Source organism: Coenobita brevimanus, chromosome 61 (genome assembly GCF_032717465.1).
Source record: "Coenobita brevimanus isolate Jiangsu-jjx chromosome 61, ASM3271746v2, whole genome shotgun sequence".
In the NCBI taxonomy this organism is placed as follows: Eukaryota; Metazoa; Arthropoda; class Malacostraca; order Decapoda; family Coenobitidae; genus Coenobita; species Coenobita brevimanus.
In genome coordinates this window covers 40,531,948-40,549,824 of record NC_137014.1, presented here as the reverse complement: position 1 = coordinate 40,549,824, position 17,877 = coordinate 40,531,948, and the positions used below count along the sequence as shown (strand labels likewise).

The following is a 17,877-nucleotide window of genomic DNA, read 5'->3' as shown; positions in this document are numbered from 1 at the left end:
TAGATGGATGTTTATTGTGTCCTTGAATGTGGCTTGGAAGGGGCTAGGATTGCAATTGAAGAGTTGAGAGCAAGGATGGGACTTGAATGTATTGCTGATGTGATATGGAGGGGTAGATTGAGGAGGTTTGGGCATGATGAGAGGATGGAAGAACACCATTAGGTGTGGAAGGTAAAAAGTGTGAACATCGAGGGTACAGTTGCAAGAGGCAGACCAAAAAAGACCTGCGATGAGGTCATAGTTTGTGACCTCAGGGATAAGGGATTGAATAATGAGGCAGCCAGAGATTGAGGAAAGTGGAGAGCTGCCATTAAGTGACCAAGGCTGATGCATGCAAGTATGTTGGAGCCTGTATACTGTGAATGATTGAGCCAGTGAAGGTTTATATCCAAGGGGTGGTTGGGTTGATTGCTCATGTAATGCCACTCAGGGATGAGTGAGGCTGGTCACTCTCATCTTAAATGTCAGGACCAACTGCCTAGCCCCGGGCTTCTACGCTCCTCATGGGGCAATGTAGGATTGGATGGTGGATGGATATGATACGATACAACGATATGAGTATGAACATGAAAGGTGGATGTGTTGTACTCTTATAGTTTAGTGGTTAGTATAAAAAAGGGATTGAATCTTCACAACATAAGAATTTATACTAGTTGCCTATTTACTTTTATCTTGATTACATATTTACCCTGATGCCTACAGATACATGCCACGTGATGGAATCATACCCCTGACTCAGCTGTGGCCAGGCAGCGAACTTCGGTTTCTCCCCACTGGCCATGTTTCGGCATATCTTTTCAACCACCAGGTCTTCAGGCAAGCCATCAGGGACTCATTTGACAGGATGACTGAAAAATACTACAGTGAGGAGACTAGGGCTCAGGAAGGGTAACCATTTTAGAATTATATGTTTATACGATATGTAACACTGATAAATGATTGATTACCTTGCCTTAAGCTTGGTTTAATGATCACATCAACTTTACACTTGTTATCACTTTAAAGATCAGTTAATTGACACCGTGATTGCTGAGTGGTTATTCTGGGTGTCTTCAGTGTTTCATATGTATTGTTGCCATTTTTTGTATGAAAAACCTTAAAGTGGCTAATAAGAAGTCTGAGTCATCTACAGTTTTCATTTTCTGTGTATAAATAAACAAGCCAGAAATGCATATGCATGTCAAAAGTACTGTATTCCACTATAATGGTGTTTGCATCATTATAAGAACTGTGATAGTGTAGAAGGATGAACTGTCACAGTGTCCTTGAACATTTTTCCATTGAATCCATGTTATACATGGTATGCTTTTTTTTTTTTTTTTCTTCTTCTTCCTCTATAGGTTGATTTTTGAGCAGTGCATCCCAGTCATTCAATACGGGAAATCTGTGGAAATGAGGAAAATTTACATAAAGGTAGGATCACCTGTATAGTTGCCATACTAATGCCTTCACTCTGGTGACATAATGTTTAGTATGACCAGATTACTTTATTCGGCCTTGGAGAGACTCCTTATGGAGTGTTTAGGTCCAGCCTTCAATAACCCCTTCATTCTTAGGGTGCTTTCCTGTATGAAATAAATTTATAAGGTAGTAACAAGAATAAAAAATAAATTGTCATTGGATTGAAGGGGTAAAGCAAGGCTGCAGTTTCAGTGAAAAAAGGGTAAAATGGTATTTATGGTAGTGCCTTGCAAGTGTCCACCATAACCCCTTCAGTCCAGTAATGTTTTTTTTAACATTTTTTTCTTGTTATCTCCTGATGATTTTATTCCCCTTATGATAGATATAACAGATTCAAGAGGTAAGATATAACCTTCATGAATCCCCTTCCCTATGTGATGTCTGTGCAAAGCTGAATAGATTTATTTAATGGTACAAAGAATAGTAGAAAAATCATGTGTTGTCAGATTGAAGGAATTAAGTAAGTTATTCTAGTTACCCAATGAATACTGTACTTGTGTTTTGTTTTCTTAGTTTGGTTTGCAGAACTAGAAATTATGTGAAAGCGCCTAGTTGCCTTTTGCAGGCAGTGCTTCAGCATTTATAATTCCAATAATTTAATAAGTTTCATTAGTAAACTTAGGGCTTTGGTTGCTTACTTTGTGGTAGCAAATGATAGATTTGAAATAATCTGAACTGTGTGAACTCTTGAATCTGGGTTGTAATTTGCAGTATGCACAGTTGACCAGTCATGCACAATGGTTGTCATCATTGCTCTCTCCATCTTTTGTCATGTACTGTAGCGATATGCCACAGTTTTCTAAAGAAGACTCTTAGTTTAATGAAATGTTACTTATAAAAAGTGTTTTGGGTGTGCAACAATCTGTATTGATAAGTTTTCACATCAAAGGTTAGTTCTTGGTGTATAGTCAGTAGAGAGTAGTTGAGTTTACATTCAAAATATTCCTGTAGATGTAATAATTTTATAGTTTTGCTACTTTTATATAAAAGCTTATTGTATACCAGAGATGATAATCGAGAATAAGATAGCTCTAGCGATATGAAACAATGTTATATTACCATGATGAGACAGATGATTAAATGAATATTAGCATGAACAAAATAGAGCATACTGTGTATGCTTGGCATTGAACCGTTAAAACTTATTGAGGAAGGGTAGATTGAGGTGGTTTGAGTGTGTTGAAATGATGGAGGAAGACAATTTGGTGTGTAAGGTGAGAAGTGTGAACATTGAGGGTAGAGATGCAAGAGGCATACCAAAAAAAAAAAGACCTAATACGAGGTATTGAGTCTGACCTCAAGGATAAGGGACTGAATAGGGAGGCTGCCAGTTTGGGCAGCTTGGAGAGCCACCATTAGGTTATCAAGGCTGACACATGCAAGCATGTTGGCGCCTTTGTGAATGATGTGATACGATACAATTCGACAGTACAGTATTTGATTGACAACTTTTATGCATCACAGTTGAAGAGTCTCAAGAATGTAGTAACATGGCAAGGCTGTAGTAATTGCAATAGTGTGGTGGAAGTATCCCTGATTGCTCAGATATGGATATACTTCATAGTCAAGATCAGTATGCATGTGCACAAAACTTCGTGTATACAGTAGAGTACAGTACGCTTGAATTTTGAATGTAGCCAGTTGATATTGCATAGTGTGATGTATCTGGGCTTCAGGTGTAGTGGTTGTCTATGCTTCTTTGTAAGGTTGACTATGAACCCACATCTGTAGGTACTATGCACTGCCAAAGGGGTTACACACAAAAATATTGACTATGTTGACAGCTATTTTGCTACAGTTTATTATAATGCCAGGCTTATTTTTTCTTGGCTTGCTTCACAATGCAGAATTCTAGTAACAGGTGTAGCTCATTATTGCTGTCAGCTAGCTAGGTGTACCTGAAGTGTCAAATCATTGCTTAGCACTCATCTGTGACTAAGAGAGACAAATATATGTCCACTGTGAATAATTTTATTGTGGTGCTGAGCAATTAGCTTTCTCAGAGTTATGTACCATTTTATTGTAAATAGGAGCACAAGTTCCTGCTATGTAGCATTACTATCCTATAACATTTAAATATGTTTTGAATTGAGCTTTGTACATTTAAGCCTGTAAAGTAAAATTTTTAATGGCTCTTCTTGTTTTTTGTGTAATTGAAATACAACACCACTAAGTACTGTATGTTCATTTAATCATTAAGCAGAGTCTTAAATGGTTTGCCTTATATCTTTTCATAACTGAAGACCAGAACTCTAGAGAGGGGAGAGATGAAGCAGAGGTATTGAGTGGAAACTGCCTCTGCTATGTTAGAGACTTTTTAAGTTGATAGGAAAGGAAGTTACAGAGGATGGTAGAGGATATTGACAATGAATGTGAGAAAGGAATAATTTTGAAAGTGAATGGGGGTAAGAGCAGAATAGTGGTGTGTGAAAGAAGCAAAGATTTTCAACGTAGTATAAGGCCAAAGGATTCGTGAGTGTAGAATGTGGAGATGCTTAACCTCCTTCAACCTGAGGATTTATTTTACTTAGTTGAAATGATAGTTTTTGAATTGGAAGGGTTACATATGGCTTTAATCGGCCCTTTTATTGCAGAAGTCATTGAATAAAATCAGATGATGGTAATGTGATGAAAAAGCAATTACTGGACATAGTCAGAATATAGTGGCTAAACAGACACTGTAGTGAACAAAGATGGCAGTACAACTGATGAACTGATTTTAAAAATGCAGCAAAGAAGGTTGTGCTTGGTGGACACAAAATAAGTGACTTGTGTGGAATGAAATTAGCTCAGAAATGCATGTGACATGATTTTGAGGGATAGATAACTAAGTTTTGAGAAATGAAGCATTGAAAGTGGTCATGGAAAATATACCTGAATATGGTTTGTGTTAAGTGCAGCTAGAGTGTTTAGGAGAGTAAGGTACAGGAATGAGATTAGATAGCATAAACAAGAGGATATTGTGGGAGTGTGCATAAGGAAAAGCTTGAAGGTAAAATTGGAAGAGGCAGACCTTGTCATATGAATAAGAGGGAGTGCAGTGTATTAGTGAAAGGGAAAGTAGAGGAAGAGGAGCTTTTGAGAGGTATGAGAGGATGAAATAGGCTGCAGGTGGTTTTCCAATGGCCATTCCCTGTCTGAGGGTTTGCAGGAGGAAGCAATAGTGATGGTACATAAGAAATGGTGTGATACGGGAAAATTCATTACTGTGAAGGTTCTTTTGCTGAGTTGCCCTTATGTCTTGTCAGGTAGTAGATAAATAGAAAGACAAGTGTAATCACAGCCGTTTACCATTGCAAAGCTACCTGAGATAGGCATTATTAAAAAGTGAAGAATGTTTTGAAAAAATTGGATGATTGAATGAATGTGTGGTTTATTTCATAGGGCACTCTCTTGAATGTTAGAGTGCTTTTCTGTTCCTAGATTTCTTCCATCCATCACTCAATCCTATGTTGCCCCATGAGGAGCGTAGTAGCCCGGGACTAGGCAAGTAGGTCCTGACATTTAAGATGAGTAACCAGCCTCACTTATCCCGGAGTGACATTATGTGAGCAGTAAACCCCAACCACCCATTGAATATAAACCTACACAGGCTCAGTCCAATTAAAGGGCCTTAATTACCCACTAACCCACCAGGTGCTATAAGATGGTTATATGGTTACCACCCAGCATAGTAAATGGTTTCCTGGTGTACAGAAAACCATTTGCCTTGCCACACAGTATAGAGTCACCCATAGACAGAAGGAAGAGGAAAGAATGAAGGAAAGAAAGACAGAAGAGAAAGGAAGAGAGGAAAGGGCAGTCACCTGAGAGCAGCACTATATTGAGTGAGTGGATGGTGAATGCCCCCACCTACAACTAAATTATATAGTTACTGTACAGTATATTAATATCAGTATCTTTCCTCTTCTGTCTTTCTTTCCTTCATTCTTTCTTCTTCCTTCTGTCTGCGGGTGACTTTGCAATCTCCCGTCTGTCTGTCTTTCATTCATTCTTTCCCCTTCCTTCTGCCTATGGTTGACTCTACATTGAGTGACAAGCCAAATGGTTTCCTGTACACCAGGAAACCATTTACTATGCTGGGTGGTAACCATATAACCAAATTATGGCACCTGGTGGTTTAGTGAGTAATTAAGGTGCTCCAATCAGATTGAGACAGTGCAGGTTTATATCCAAGGGGAGGTTGGGGTTTATTGCTTACATAATGCCACTCAGGGATGAGTGAGGCTGGTCATTCTCATCTTAAATGTCAGGACCAACTTGCCTAGTCCTGGGTTCCTACACTCCTCTATGGGGCAACATAGGATTGGGTGATGGATGGATGGATATAACTACAGCATATCATGACTCATCAGTTCAAAATCAGTTATTGGTACCTGTTGTTGCCAATAGAATGACAGTTTACACTGAATATTCTCGTGTAGAGAGCTCTACTATGTTGCTGTAGGTGTTACTGTCAGTTTCATGTTATCGTAACTGATATTAACTTATTTGTACAGTTTGATGCAGGAAACCCATTTTCTTTGTAATGAATTAAAAACACTTATTATGACTGATTTATGTGAACAAAGAATAAGTTTTATTGTGATGGCAGCATCTAGGATATAATTTTCATATTCTTTGTAGGCATTTTTGTACCTCGGTCCCAGGATTCTTTAACCCCTTCAGTCAGATTATATATTTAAAAAAAAAAAAAAAAAAAAAAAAAAAAAAGCAGACATTGAGCCAAGGAAAAATTAAACCTTAGATGTAGTAATCCCCCCCCCCCTCCCTATGTGCCATAAAAGCAAATGATGGGATTACAGCATCCATATACCAGTTAATTTGAAATGAAATTCCTTTCAGTTTGAAAATGATTTAGCTTAATGAACTTCCCTATCATACTCAAACATTTTTCCCACCATCCACTCACTTGATGTACTGCTGCTCTCGGGTGTCTGCCCTCCTCCCCTCCATCTATCTTTCCATCCATCCTCTTCTGTCTTTCTTTCCTTCATTCTTTCCTCGTCCTTCTGCCTACGGGTGACTTGACACTCCCCCTTCTGTCTTTCTTTCCATCTTTCTTTCCTCTTCCTTCTCCCTATGGGTAACTCTACACTGAGTGACAAGCCAAACGGTTTCCTGTACACCAGGAAACCATTTACTATGCTGGGTGGTAACCATATAACCAAATTTTGGCATCTGGCGGTTTAGTGAGTAATTACGGTGCTCCAATCAGATTGAGCTGGTGAAGGTTTATATCCAAGGGGTGGTTGGGGCTTATTGCTCACATAATGCCACTCAGTGATGAGTGAGGCTGGTCAGTATCATCTTAAATGTCAGGACCAACTTGCCTAGCCCTGGGCCCCTATGCTCCTCATGGGGATGATGAATGAATTAACTGTTGTCATATAAGTCCATTTGCCATTATTTCATTTGCTTGCAACTCTTAAGGTAGCCAGGCCTTGATTTATTCAACTTTGTAACTTTAATCTGAAACATAAAGTATCCCAGGTACCTCAGAATTTTTCATTGATTGTCTTGTTATATGATTTACTCATTAATATGGATATGACTTGTGGTAGGTGGGGGTGCTCACCATCCACTCACTCGATGTAGCGCTGCTCTCAGATAGCAACCCTTTCATCTCTTCCTTCCTCTTAAGTCCTTGTTTCCTTCATTCTTTCCTCTTCCTTCTGTCTGTGGGTGACTCTACACTGAGTGACAAGCCAAATGGTTTTCTCTACTCCAGAAAACTATTTATCCCACTGGTTTGTAACCATGTAACCAAACTATGGCCTCTGGTGGTTTAATGGGTAATTAAGGTGCTCCAGCCAGATTGAGCCTGTGTCAGTTTATATCCATGGGTTGGTTGGGGTTTATTGCTCACAATTTGCCACTCAGGGATGAGTGGGGCTGGTCATTCTCATCTTAAATGTCAGGACCAACTTGCCTAGCCCTGGGTTCCTATGCTCCTCATGGGGCAGCACAGGATTATATGATGTGTGTACAGTATGTATGTACAGTATTTACTGAAATTACATTTTTTTTTCTTTTACCTTAGATGAACGTTTTTATTCAGCTTAAACTATCTTGTTAGATATGTAACACTAAATAACTTTTTTCTTTTTTTAACGTCAGTACATTGTGAAACAGTTTTTGGTTTTATATACTGTAAATAATGATATAATTATGAAATTTTTTGTTGCTAGTTAATAATGTCATCAATTTCTGCTTGCAGGCTCTATTCTGTGGATGTCAGTTTTCTCTTGCGGTATGAATAGGACTCTTAGTTAATGACATATTTCCATATTAGGTACAAGTAAAGTAAAGCTCTTTGTTGGTGATGAGATTTTGAGGTGCCAGTAAAAAGTGCATACAGTAAACTCTAAAAATATCTGGCATAATTCAGCCAAGCCCTATGCCGGTCAAAGTAAAATGCCAGATATTGCATAGTACCCCCATCAGCTCAATATTCATTGTCGAGTCGAATATTGCGTTACTATCCATCTCAAACTTCTATAAAAACTTTCCCATGAGTAAAAGATGAAAATTAAGCATAAAATACAATAAAGTAATGATACAATACATAAGTACAGAGCCAATTGGCTACAATTTATGAGCCTGTTAATACACCTCAACATCAGATATTGCATAGATACGCCGGTTATGTCGCATTTTGGCGTCGGATATTACATAATTTCGCCAGATACTGCTTTAATAGAGCTGAGTCAGCAGCGCCAGATATTGCAGTGGGCCAGATGATGTGAGAGTGGATAATTGAGAATTTACTGTGCAGTACTTTTGTATGATAAAAGATTATTATCTGTTTGAAGCATAAAACACTGAATTTTATTAGCCAAGATAGTTACATAATGTTTAACAACTTTAAAACTGAAATGCCAGAGGTTTGCTGAACATGTGTAAGCATTTCATTTTGTAAATTATCTATCAGAAAAACAGTGAGCAGCATCATGTCTGCCAGTTACATTGAGGAGAACCAGTGCTGTCACTTAGAATGGGAGTACTAGCAATTTATGTTGAAATGGTTATTTTACAGCTAAGTTTTGCATTAAACATTTTTAAATATGAGATATATTGGTATATTTGATGACAACAAGTGTATGCATCTCAGAGCCTTGGTAGTGGAAGTTTGTGATGAATTTTCTGTTGAAAATGGTAAAGTGCATTGCTTCATTCTTAAAATTTAAGACTCTTTGGCACTGATGATCTCCAGTCGTACTTTATCATATAGGTACACTGTTCATTACCACATTAAGCATTTACAGTATAATCCATGCAAGCTCTTTCATGCCAGTGACATACTTTATATTTTGCATGTGCATTTCCAGAACTTTATTCAACTTGAGATAGACTTTTCACACTGGAGGGGCTAGATATAGCCTTCATTAACTCTTTCACTGCCATGGGGCTCTCCTGAGCTCAATAAAATTGTCTGGTGAGGAATACTACTTCATGTGATTCAAAAGGTTACTGTGATTTTGTTAACAAGCCCTCTAATTGGCTCTGACCCAGTTTACACGGTTGAAAGAAAAAGTTTAGTGAAGTCCTACTCTTGTATCATCAGTGTGATTGAGAGTTTTATGTACTGTAGTAGATACATAACACCAAGTATGGAATTCCCAAGTGCCATAACCAAGAGAATGAACTTGTATTATTCAGTCATGTACTATACTTTTTGAATTTCTTACAGCAATTACACTACACAGAGCAGAGATGCATAAGATAGTATAAGAATATTGAGAATCCCATTGTGATATGTGTAAAATGTATTTCATAGCAGTTTACAGTATGTGCTGCATACGTCTGTTTAACCACTTCACTCAGATGATGTATTATTTCATTTTATTCTTGCTGTCTTCCAACCCATATAATTTGTATTCAGAGAAGGATTGATCTTTTGAACTGAGAGGTTAAACAGAGGCATCCTTAACCCCTTCATTACCAGGGAGTCACTTGTAAGTTGAATGAAATCATCTGGAGATTGCAAGAATCAGCTTACCAATGCATCACCATCATAGTTAGTGGTTCAGTTGTGTTGAAGTTCATATATGACACCATGATGCTGCAAGTAGATTCAAGATACATGAAGTAATGTACAGTGCTAGCATGAATTAAATCCATAAATGATGGTAAAAGATCTTTATTTCTATTTTGGATTTACTGTATTTTATGTATACAGTACTATGTATGTACACTGTTTACATTTATTTTTTGTCATTCATGCTTTGTTAAATTCATTTAATCTTTATGCTGTTAACTCCTTCAGCAGGGGATGTTTTTCAGAGTTTGTTCCTGCTGACAGATGGTCAGGAAAGATTTGTTTTTATGTTTAACCTTCAGTAACCCCTTTTCCCCAGATGTCTCCCCACAATTGAAGAAAATTAACTGGATAGAGCAAGAATATTTTAAGAAAGAAAAGTACAGTATGTCGTCTCATTAACTCTCCTCCTCCTACTGACTCCCTTCAACCTCTGTCTCTTCGCCGCAGTGTTGCATCCTTATCTCTTTTGTATCGCTACTTCAATGGTCACTGCTTCTCTGAACTGTCTGCTTGCATTCCTTCACCTCTACGACGGGCACGCAGCACCTGCCTAGCAGCAAACTCTCATCCCTTTTCTGTCCAGTTCTCTAATGCAAGAGTTAACTGTTACTCCCATTCCTTCATTTATGCAACAGATCAACTCTGGAACTGTCTCCCTCTGTATTTATTTCCTGTTAGCTATGATCTCCAGTCTTTCAAACGCAGTGTGTCCAGGCATCTCGAAATGATCAGATCTTGAATTTGGCTTTCTCTTGTATTTTGTTTTTCTCTTGGAAGGAACAGTTATTGCAGGCTCGTGGCCTTTGGTTCCTTCTTCCTAGCATTAAAAAAAAATATATATGTAAGAGTTTGCTTAGTTTTGGGTTTCTTTTTCAAATTGTGCATCATATCTGGACAGCTGGTGTTTTATTGAGGTAAGGCATTCCAGCCAGATGTGACCTATAAGGCTTTACATCTGTGGGCTGGTCAAGGTTCAATGCTTATGCGATACCACCTGAGGGCAAGGGAATTTTCACTTGCCCTAAATGTTGAATAGCCTAGACTCTTACCCCTGTGCACCTTTTGGGGCATTACAGGATTGGATGGTAGATAGATAGGTAGATAATGAGAAGGAAGTATAAGGCAGCCAATATGTGGTTATGTGGTTGTAGTGAGTGAAGCTTTGAGAGTAAGTAATGACAAAACCAGTGCACATCCTGAGCTGTGGCATATGGAGCATATGTTCTGTGATGTGGACATGTGTATTGTTAACCTGTAATAAACAGTTTTGTGGTTGACATTGAGTTTTAATTATATGCCATAATTTAATGATGTTTTTATACAGTAGTCTTATGAGTGCATATCGGTGATGTGAAGATTTTAAGACTACTTCTTTTAATACTAGTGTAAAATATCGTTGACGTCATCATCATCATCATCATCATTATCAAGACTATATCTCACATATAATGTATGTGGGGGAGGGAAGATCCAGCAAGAGGAAGAGAGAGACAAAAGCGTAGGCAAAGGAATGACTTGCTGTTGATGATGATGATCAATGAATAGGAAACTCTTATCCATTTACCCATATGGAACAGTATTCCAGTTAAGCCTGTGTCCCATATTCAAGTTCATCTTTGAGAGCGGCCCTGATCACCACGATCTTAACATTGAGGTACGATCTTGGTGAAATGCCACGATCATACCTCAAATGGTAGACCTAAATGGCCATTTCACGACTCAGTCACATTAGTGCTAAGACTCACAAAGACATTGTTACGACATTCCACAACACCCTACAGAAGCGTCATGTTATCCTGATGATGCACTACAATCATCCCTCAAGCCCCTGTCACACACAAGTGACTGAAAGTCCGATATCGGCGTGACTCAAGGTCGTGTCTTAGTTGGCTCCCACGCCTTCTGACTGGCCCCGAATCTGCTCTGCTCACAACTGCCTCATGACTGCGTCACGACTGCCTCACGACTGGTCGTGCTGTCCTCAAGAACACGACAAGATTGTGAGGCGACGGAGCTATGAGTCTTCAAATTTGAAATTTAACGGATTTTTGTCAGCCACACCCGTGACACGACTGCCCACGAATGCAACACGACTGCGTGATGTGTTTGGGGGATGCACCCCGACACCCCCATGAGCCACCCAAGACCGACCCATGGGGCGGGGCATCACACGTGGACCGCCAATGACACCCAGCATGGGATGGGGCATCACACCTGGACCACCAATGACACCCAGCGTGGAGCAGGGCATTACACCTGGACCACCAATTACACCCAGCGCATCACCCTGGACCTCTCCTGTGCCCCACACACTGTCAAAAACAAGAGACTGCTCACGACACGCAGTCGTAACGTTGTTTTCTTTTTTCAGTGACAGCATCACAACAAGCAACAACCGCATCACGACGCATCCGATTGAGCTAAGACTGCGTCACAACTGACGTACGACACTCCCTACTGCAACACAACTGTGACATGACTTTTGACAAGTCGTCAGGCGGCCACGATTTTTTAAAGCGTTAAAAAATCATGAGGCGCAACGAGTCGTTCCAGCAGCTCACGAGCTCCCTAAAGAATCCAGGCTTTGGCGGTGAATCAAAGGATGATTGACGAAAAAATGCATTACGACCGTGACTCGTGTCGCGGTCGGCCCTTGAGTCGCATGTGTGTGATGGGCTCCAGTTAAAAAATGATGATCTCTCTGACTCCATGTCACGCTAAGACATTGCCACGACACACTACGACAAGCTGCAACAAGCTATGACACGCTATGGAACCGCTAAGTTACCACTAAGATTATCAGGACACATGACAATACATGACGATGACCGGGATCTTTGGTGTGAGGCTATATATAGGAGGGTGGGGTTTAGGAAGGTATCAGTGTGTCGTAGCTGGTCTTCGGGATCCGAACTCCAAGTTATTGCTATGACACTTCAAGTCACACCTACGAGAAGCTACAACCTACGACAAGGTAAGACAAGCTAAGACACGCTAAGTCACAGCTAAGATAAATGGCATTACTGTCACGACATGTCACGTTCTCTTCCTTGTCGGCGCCCACGCTGACAATTTTTGAACATTTCAAAAATTGTTGTAGCGCCAAGAACCACGAAGAAAGACCAAGTTCTCCACGTCAGCTCTACGTCATTGTTAACTCACGCCTCGTTACTCATGACAACATGTGACGACACACGAAGACATGAAGATCGTGGCGTGGCGTGGGAAAGTTCGTGACAGTGGGACATAGGCTTTACTGTCACATGGTTATATGTATATATAAATAACGTTTCACTTAATGACAGTACCAGTATTGATGGTGAATTTGTCAGGTCGAAGATAGTGATGGTGTCAGTAATGGTTGTAATAGTGACTAACAATGACAGTAGCGATAATGATGATGGTAGCAATAATGGCAATAGAATAATAAATACCAGTAATAGTAATTGCGGTAAGGAAGTCATGGCCACATTAATAAAGGATCTCAGCCGTTGTGTACAATAAATTGTAGTAGTTAATTATTATGAATCTGTTTTAGACTTTCAGCCATATATTTCACATTATTCACTTTGGGTGTGAAGTGCTTGATATCTTGGTGGGACAGGATGCTTTGTAGGATCTCTTTATTATTTATTTTACATATTACACATGATTGTTTTCTCATGTTATTTTTATTGTAACACTGACAACTGTTGTTGCTGAGTATCCCTGGTCTGTTTGGCCGCGCAGACGCATCAATTGCAGGCAAATAGTTGCTCCTGGAGGGCCATCCCTTGCTGTGAACTGATGTTCCCCTGCTGGAGACAGCATTTTGGTGGGCCATCCCATGCAGTGAACCGATATCCCTTTGCAGCAGACAGTGCCTCACCACAGCGAGGTGTGAGGACGGGTGCGGAGGTTTGTTTCCTGGATGGACCCCACATTTGCATCATTCCATCCCGTTAACAAGGGCACCATAGCAGGCTCCACATCACTCCAATATGTGATTACTGAATATGGTTACCACCCAGCAATGTAAGTGATTTCCTGGGTTACAAGAAACCATTGGGCTTGCCACTCAGTATAGGTTCACTGAGAGGCAGCACTATATTGAACGAGAGGATGGGAACCCTCACCTGCCACCCACAACAACATAGTTTGCATCCATAACAAGGTAAGAGGATGTTGAACTGTAACAATGCTAAGTTGGTAAGAAAATTTTAAGACATCTTGTGTTATAGAATACAAACCGCTGATTAAGATAAATGCATAAATAAACGATCCTATGCCTAGCTGCTTCATGTTTAAGACGATGACTGATAATGATGACTGAGGGTAGCACTAATGACAGCTTGGTAATTATGATAAAGAAGACGGGTGGGATATATTTTTGATGGTGATAGTACAGTGTACTGTAATAATGGTGGATGATATTGACGGTCAATGTGATGATGCCAGTATTAATGATGGTTAGGTATTTATGATGAAGACAATGTACTTTCAACAGTGATAGTAATATGATGATGATAATGGCGGGTAAAGCAACAAAAATGATGGTTGATGAAATGGAGATGATGCCATTGATAATGGCAGTAGAAAAAGGATTAACCATTTCTCTGATGATGTATTTAATATTATTTATTCACCACCAACAGATAATTTCAGACAGCTAAGGTGAGAGCTCTTGCAATGAAGGGCTAGTGAGGGCCACATCTAACCCCTCCCGCTCAAAAGCTCTCTCTTAAACTGAATTAAATCATCTGGAGTTAGCAAGAATAAAATAACCTTAAATCTTTATAACAGAGTTACTATTAACATTTGCAGCCAAAATTGAATGAGGGGAAGGGAAGTTCGTAAGGATCGGGTGGGGGCTACATGGCAAGTCTTCGTCATGTCACCTTTTTTTGGCATTTCTTTTTGCTATTATGTTCACAGTTGTAATGCTAGGTGTTTTAGGCTCGACTTCTCGTTCCTAGAACACCTAACGTGTAGCGGGGTCCTCTTTCTAGACCAGGGCTTAGTACAAATAAGAGAGAGGCAGGACACTAAAACTCCAGACATTAACATTAACACGTGTATTGCTGTCAGACAAGGGACAACAGCAGATGTTACAACACAACATTATATTTTGGTCAATTACAAACACTTATAACTAGGTAATCAGTATTTCGCAGGATACTATGGTAGTATGCACTTGAAATGACACTCGAGGCGGAGTGTACGTGGAGAAGTTAGTGGTGCGGCTCACTAGGGGAGGGCGTCAGGCACAGGCGGAGGGTATTGGTAGCGCGTTCAACTTACAAGCTCCGCGGGGTGGGTGTTTCTCTGATTTCAATACAGTCCGAGGTTTCTGTGCGCGTGGAGGAGTTAGAGATAAGGCTCACTAGGGGAGGGTGTAAGGCACTGGGGTCTAATTGTATTTATGGTAGTATGAGGCTGAGGTTATTGATAGCGTGTTCGATTTATTATTTCCTGAGAGCAAGGGGGCTCTTTGTAAATTATTAATACAAACTCCACGGCTTGGGTATTTCTCTTATTACAATATGAGGGGTGTTGCACATGGGTCTTATTTACTATCACTTAGATTCTGCATGGGTTATTCACTGTTCCTCCCTGTCGTATATTAGACCATTATTCCAATTTCACGTTAACACTTGGTCTGGTACTATGAATGCATTTTATCGCCTTGTCACTGTCACACTACACTAAGGGCGCAATCACTGTCTCATAAGTCACTGGGAGGAGGGTGCGGTGGGGAGACACGCCGGCGACCGTTCTGCCGGGACAGGAGCACCGCCAGGTGAGGTCGTGCCGAGAGGGCACGGGACTACACGCAGGGGCGTCTTTTCTCGTCTGGGGCTGCAGGTGGCGAAGGGGCCCGTGGTTTCCGGGCTAGGAACAGGAGTATGGCCCTCAGGATTGGGGCCGAACAATTCCCTGAACCTCTCATTCAGGTCTTGGCCGGAGGTAGAGGTCCTCCGCCGTCGGGGCATATGGAGGTCCCGCCCAGGTATTCTGAGGAGGGCCTGGAGTCCCCGAGGGCTGCGGCCCCCAGAGCCAGGCAGCACCGTCAGGGAGGGGCTGCGGCACCGGTCTAAGTCGGGGTCCGTCAGGTGGGTCTTCTCCAGGGCCAGTCGTAGGGAGCATAGGCCGGGGGAGGCTATAGGGCCTCTCCAGTACTCTCCTACGTCCTCTGCGTCGGGGGTCAGGACACTCGGCTCACGCTGGGGTGGCTGGGCTGCTCTCGGCTGCTTCCGGCTGTGGGGCCCGGCTACTGGCCGTGGCTTCCCAGGGGCTCGGCCATAGGGCGCCGAGGCCCGGCTACTGGCCATGCCCTGAGAGGGGGGGATGGTTACCAGCGCACCTCGGGATACCTTCGGAGCGGCTACCGGACGTCTGACGAAGGTGGGAGTGACTACAGGCCGACTCTTTCAGCTGGTACGAGGAACGGCTATAGGCCTACTCAAGGGCAATGCCTTCGGAGTGGCTACCGGCTGTCTGACGAAAATAGGAGCGGCTACAGGCCGACTCCTACAGGAGGGGTGTAGAGCGGCTACAGGCCGACTCAGGGGCAACGCCTTCGGAGCGACTACCCGCCGTCTGACGAAGGTGGGAGTGGCTACAGGCCGAGTCTTTCGGGAGGGGGTGTGGAGCGACTACAGGCCTTCTCCGGAAGGACACCTTCTGACGAAGGCGGGAGCGACTACAGGCAGTCTCCTTATTACCCTTAGTTCGGCTACTGGCCGATTCCTTAGCTAGGGGTGGGCGGCTACTGGCCGTCCCAAGATGGAAGACACCTTCGGAGAGGCTACTGGCACACTCCTGAAGAAGGCGGGAGAGGCTACAGGCCGACTTCTTAGGGGCGCTGGTATGAGCTGGACAGACAGCTCCACCCCGAGATGATTTGGTGGACCCTCGCCCGGAAGGTAGTGCAGGATTCCTGCTATGGCGACGGCAGGAGGGCTCCGAGTCATAAGGCCGTACGGCCCGGGCCTAGGTCTCTTGACCTAGGCCCGGGCTGACTTGTGCCGTTGTCGCGCCGAGTGTCAGTGTGCTGCTGCTGCTCCTCCGTGGGGTCCTTGTGGGGGTGTCTGGGAGTTTCCGGGGGCACTATGGTGAATCACTGGTGGAGGTGATTGGACACTATGCTGTATTTCAACAGTATATTATAAAAAAAACTGCATACCTAGGTTCCACTGCTACCTGTGTATTTAGCTGCTTTGTTATTTTCCGTAGCTCTGCAATACTGAAGTTGTGATATTTTGGAAAACATTGCCTACCATGCACACAAAGAACACTGCCTTACTAATCCAAGTTCTCGTTCCCTTACCCATCCACCTCTGAAAAACTCAATTCACCAACATGATTCACTGCTAACTTTAAAGTTACCTATCTATCTGTTTGTCTACGTATCTGTAACCATAACCTTAATCCTAGAAGGGACGGTCACAAAGGAATAATCTCCATGTCTCCCTGTCCTCTGCCATCAGGCTGCCCTTTCTCCAACTCACACACCCCTCTCTCACATAGCCTACCTGTAGATGTTTTAACATTTTCTCTGTAATTTCCAATACCAGTTGGTTTAAAAAATGCATTATTTTGGAAACAATCCCTTACTTATTTAGTGCATAGCCTGTATACTAATCCTACCGCCCTTTCTCTCAGCCATTAAAATGTGAATTGCTGGAAAAAAAGAAATGATGTTTTTGGAACACACCTCTTTCTTACAATGACGACTGCCTTACAAATCCTACCGCTCTTCCACTCACTCCTACGCATCCTCACCTTTCCCCTTCCCCTTACCCCTGCCTACCCTTACCTTTCCCCTTCTCCTCAAACTTGGCATCTCCCTGCCCCTCATCCTCACCCCTCATCCTCATCCGTACCCTCTCCATCACATTCACCCATACCTACCCTTACTTTTATTTTCACCTTTCCCTTTCTCTCCATCCTCACCATCACCTCTACCCTTACCCTCATCCATACCATCCCTCTCCCACTCATCCTCACCCTCACCCTTCCCTCTCTTATGCCCACCCTTATTCTTACACTCACCCCCACACGTGCCCTCATCCTCCATCTCTTCCCCTTCCCCTCAACTTCCCCTCATCCTCCTGCTCACCCTACACACACACACACACACACACACACACACACACACACACACACACACACACACACGTGTTCCCTCATCCTTCATCTCGTCCCCTTCCCCTCAATCTCCACTCACCTTCCTGCCTACCCTACACACACACACACACACACACACACACACACACACACACACACACAAACCTAACACCAACACAATGAGTCACTGATAATAAAAACTGAAATTGAATCCCTGTGCTGATATATCCCGCCACTGATCCATTACCCCACCGTAAAAAAGC

General features: G+C 42.2%; 1 protein-coding gene across 1 annotated transcript in view; it reads left to right on the top strand.

Moving 5' to 3' along the window:
• LOC145403665 (protein ABHD18) overlaps window positions 1-1,070 on the top strand; it is a 36,928-nt gene extending 35,858 nt beyond the window's left edge. Inside the window, exon 10 of the mRNA XM_080275356.1 lies at window positions 703-1,070. Coding sequence (XP_080131482.1) covers window positions 703-892 — 190 coding nt within the window. The 3' untranslated portion in view covers window positions 893-1,070. The remainder of the gene's footprint in view (window positions 1-702) is intronic.
• The last annotated feature ends 16,807 nt before the right edge of the window (window positions 1,071-17,877 follow it).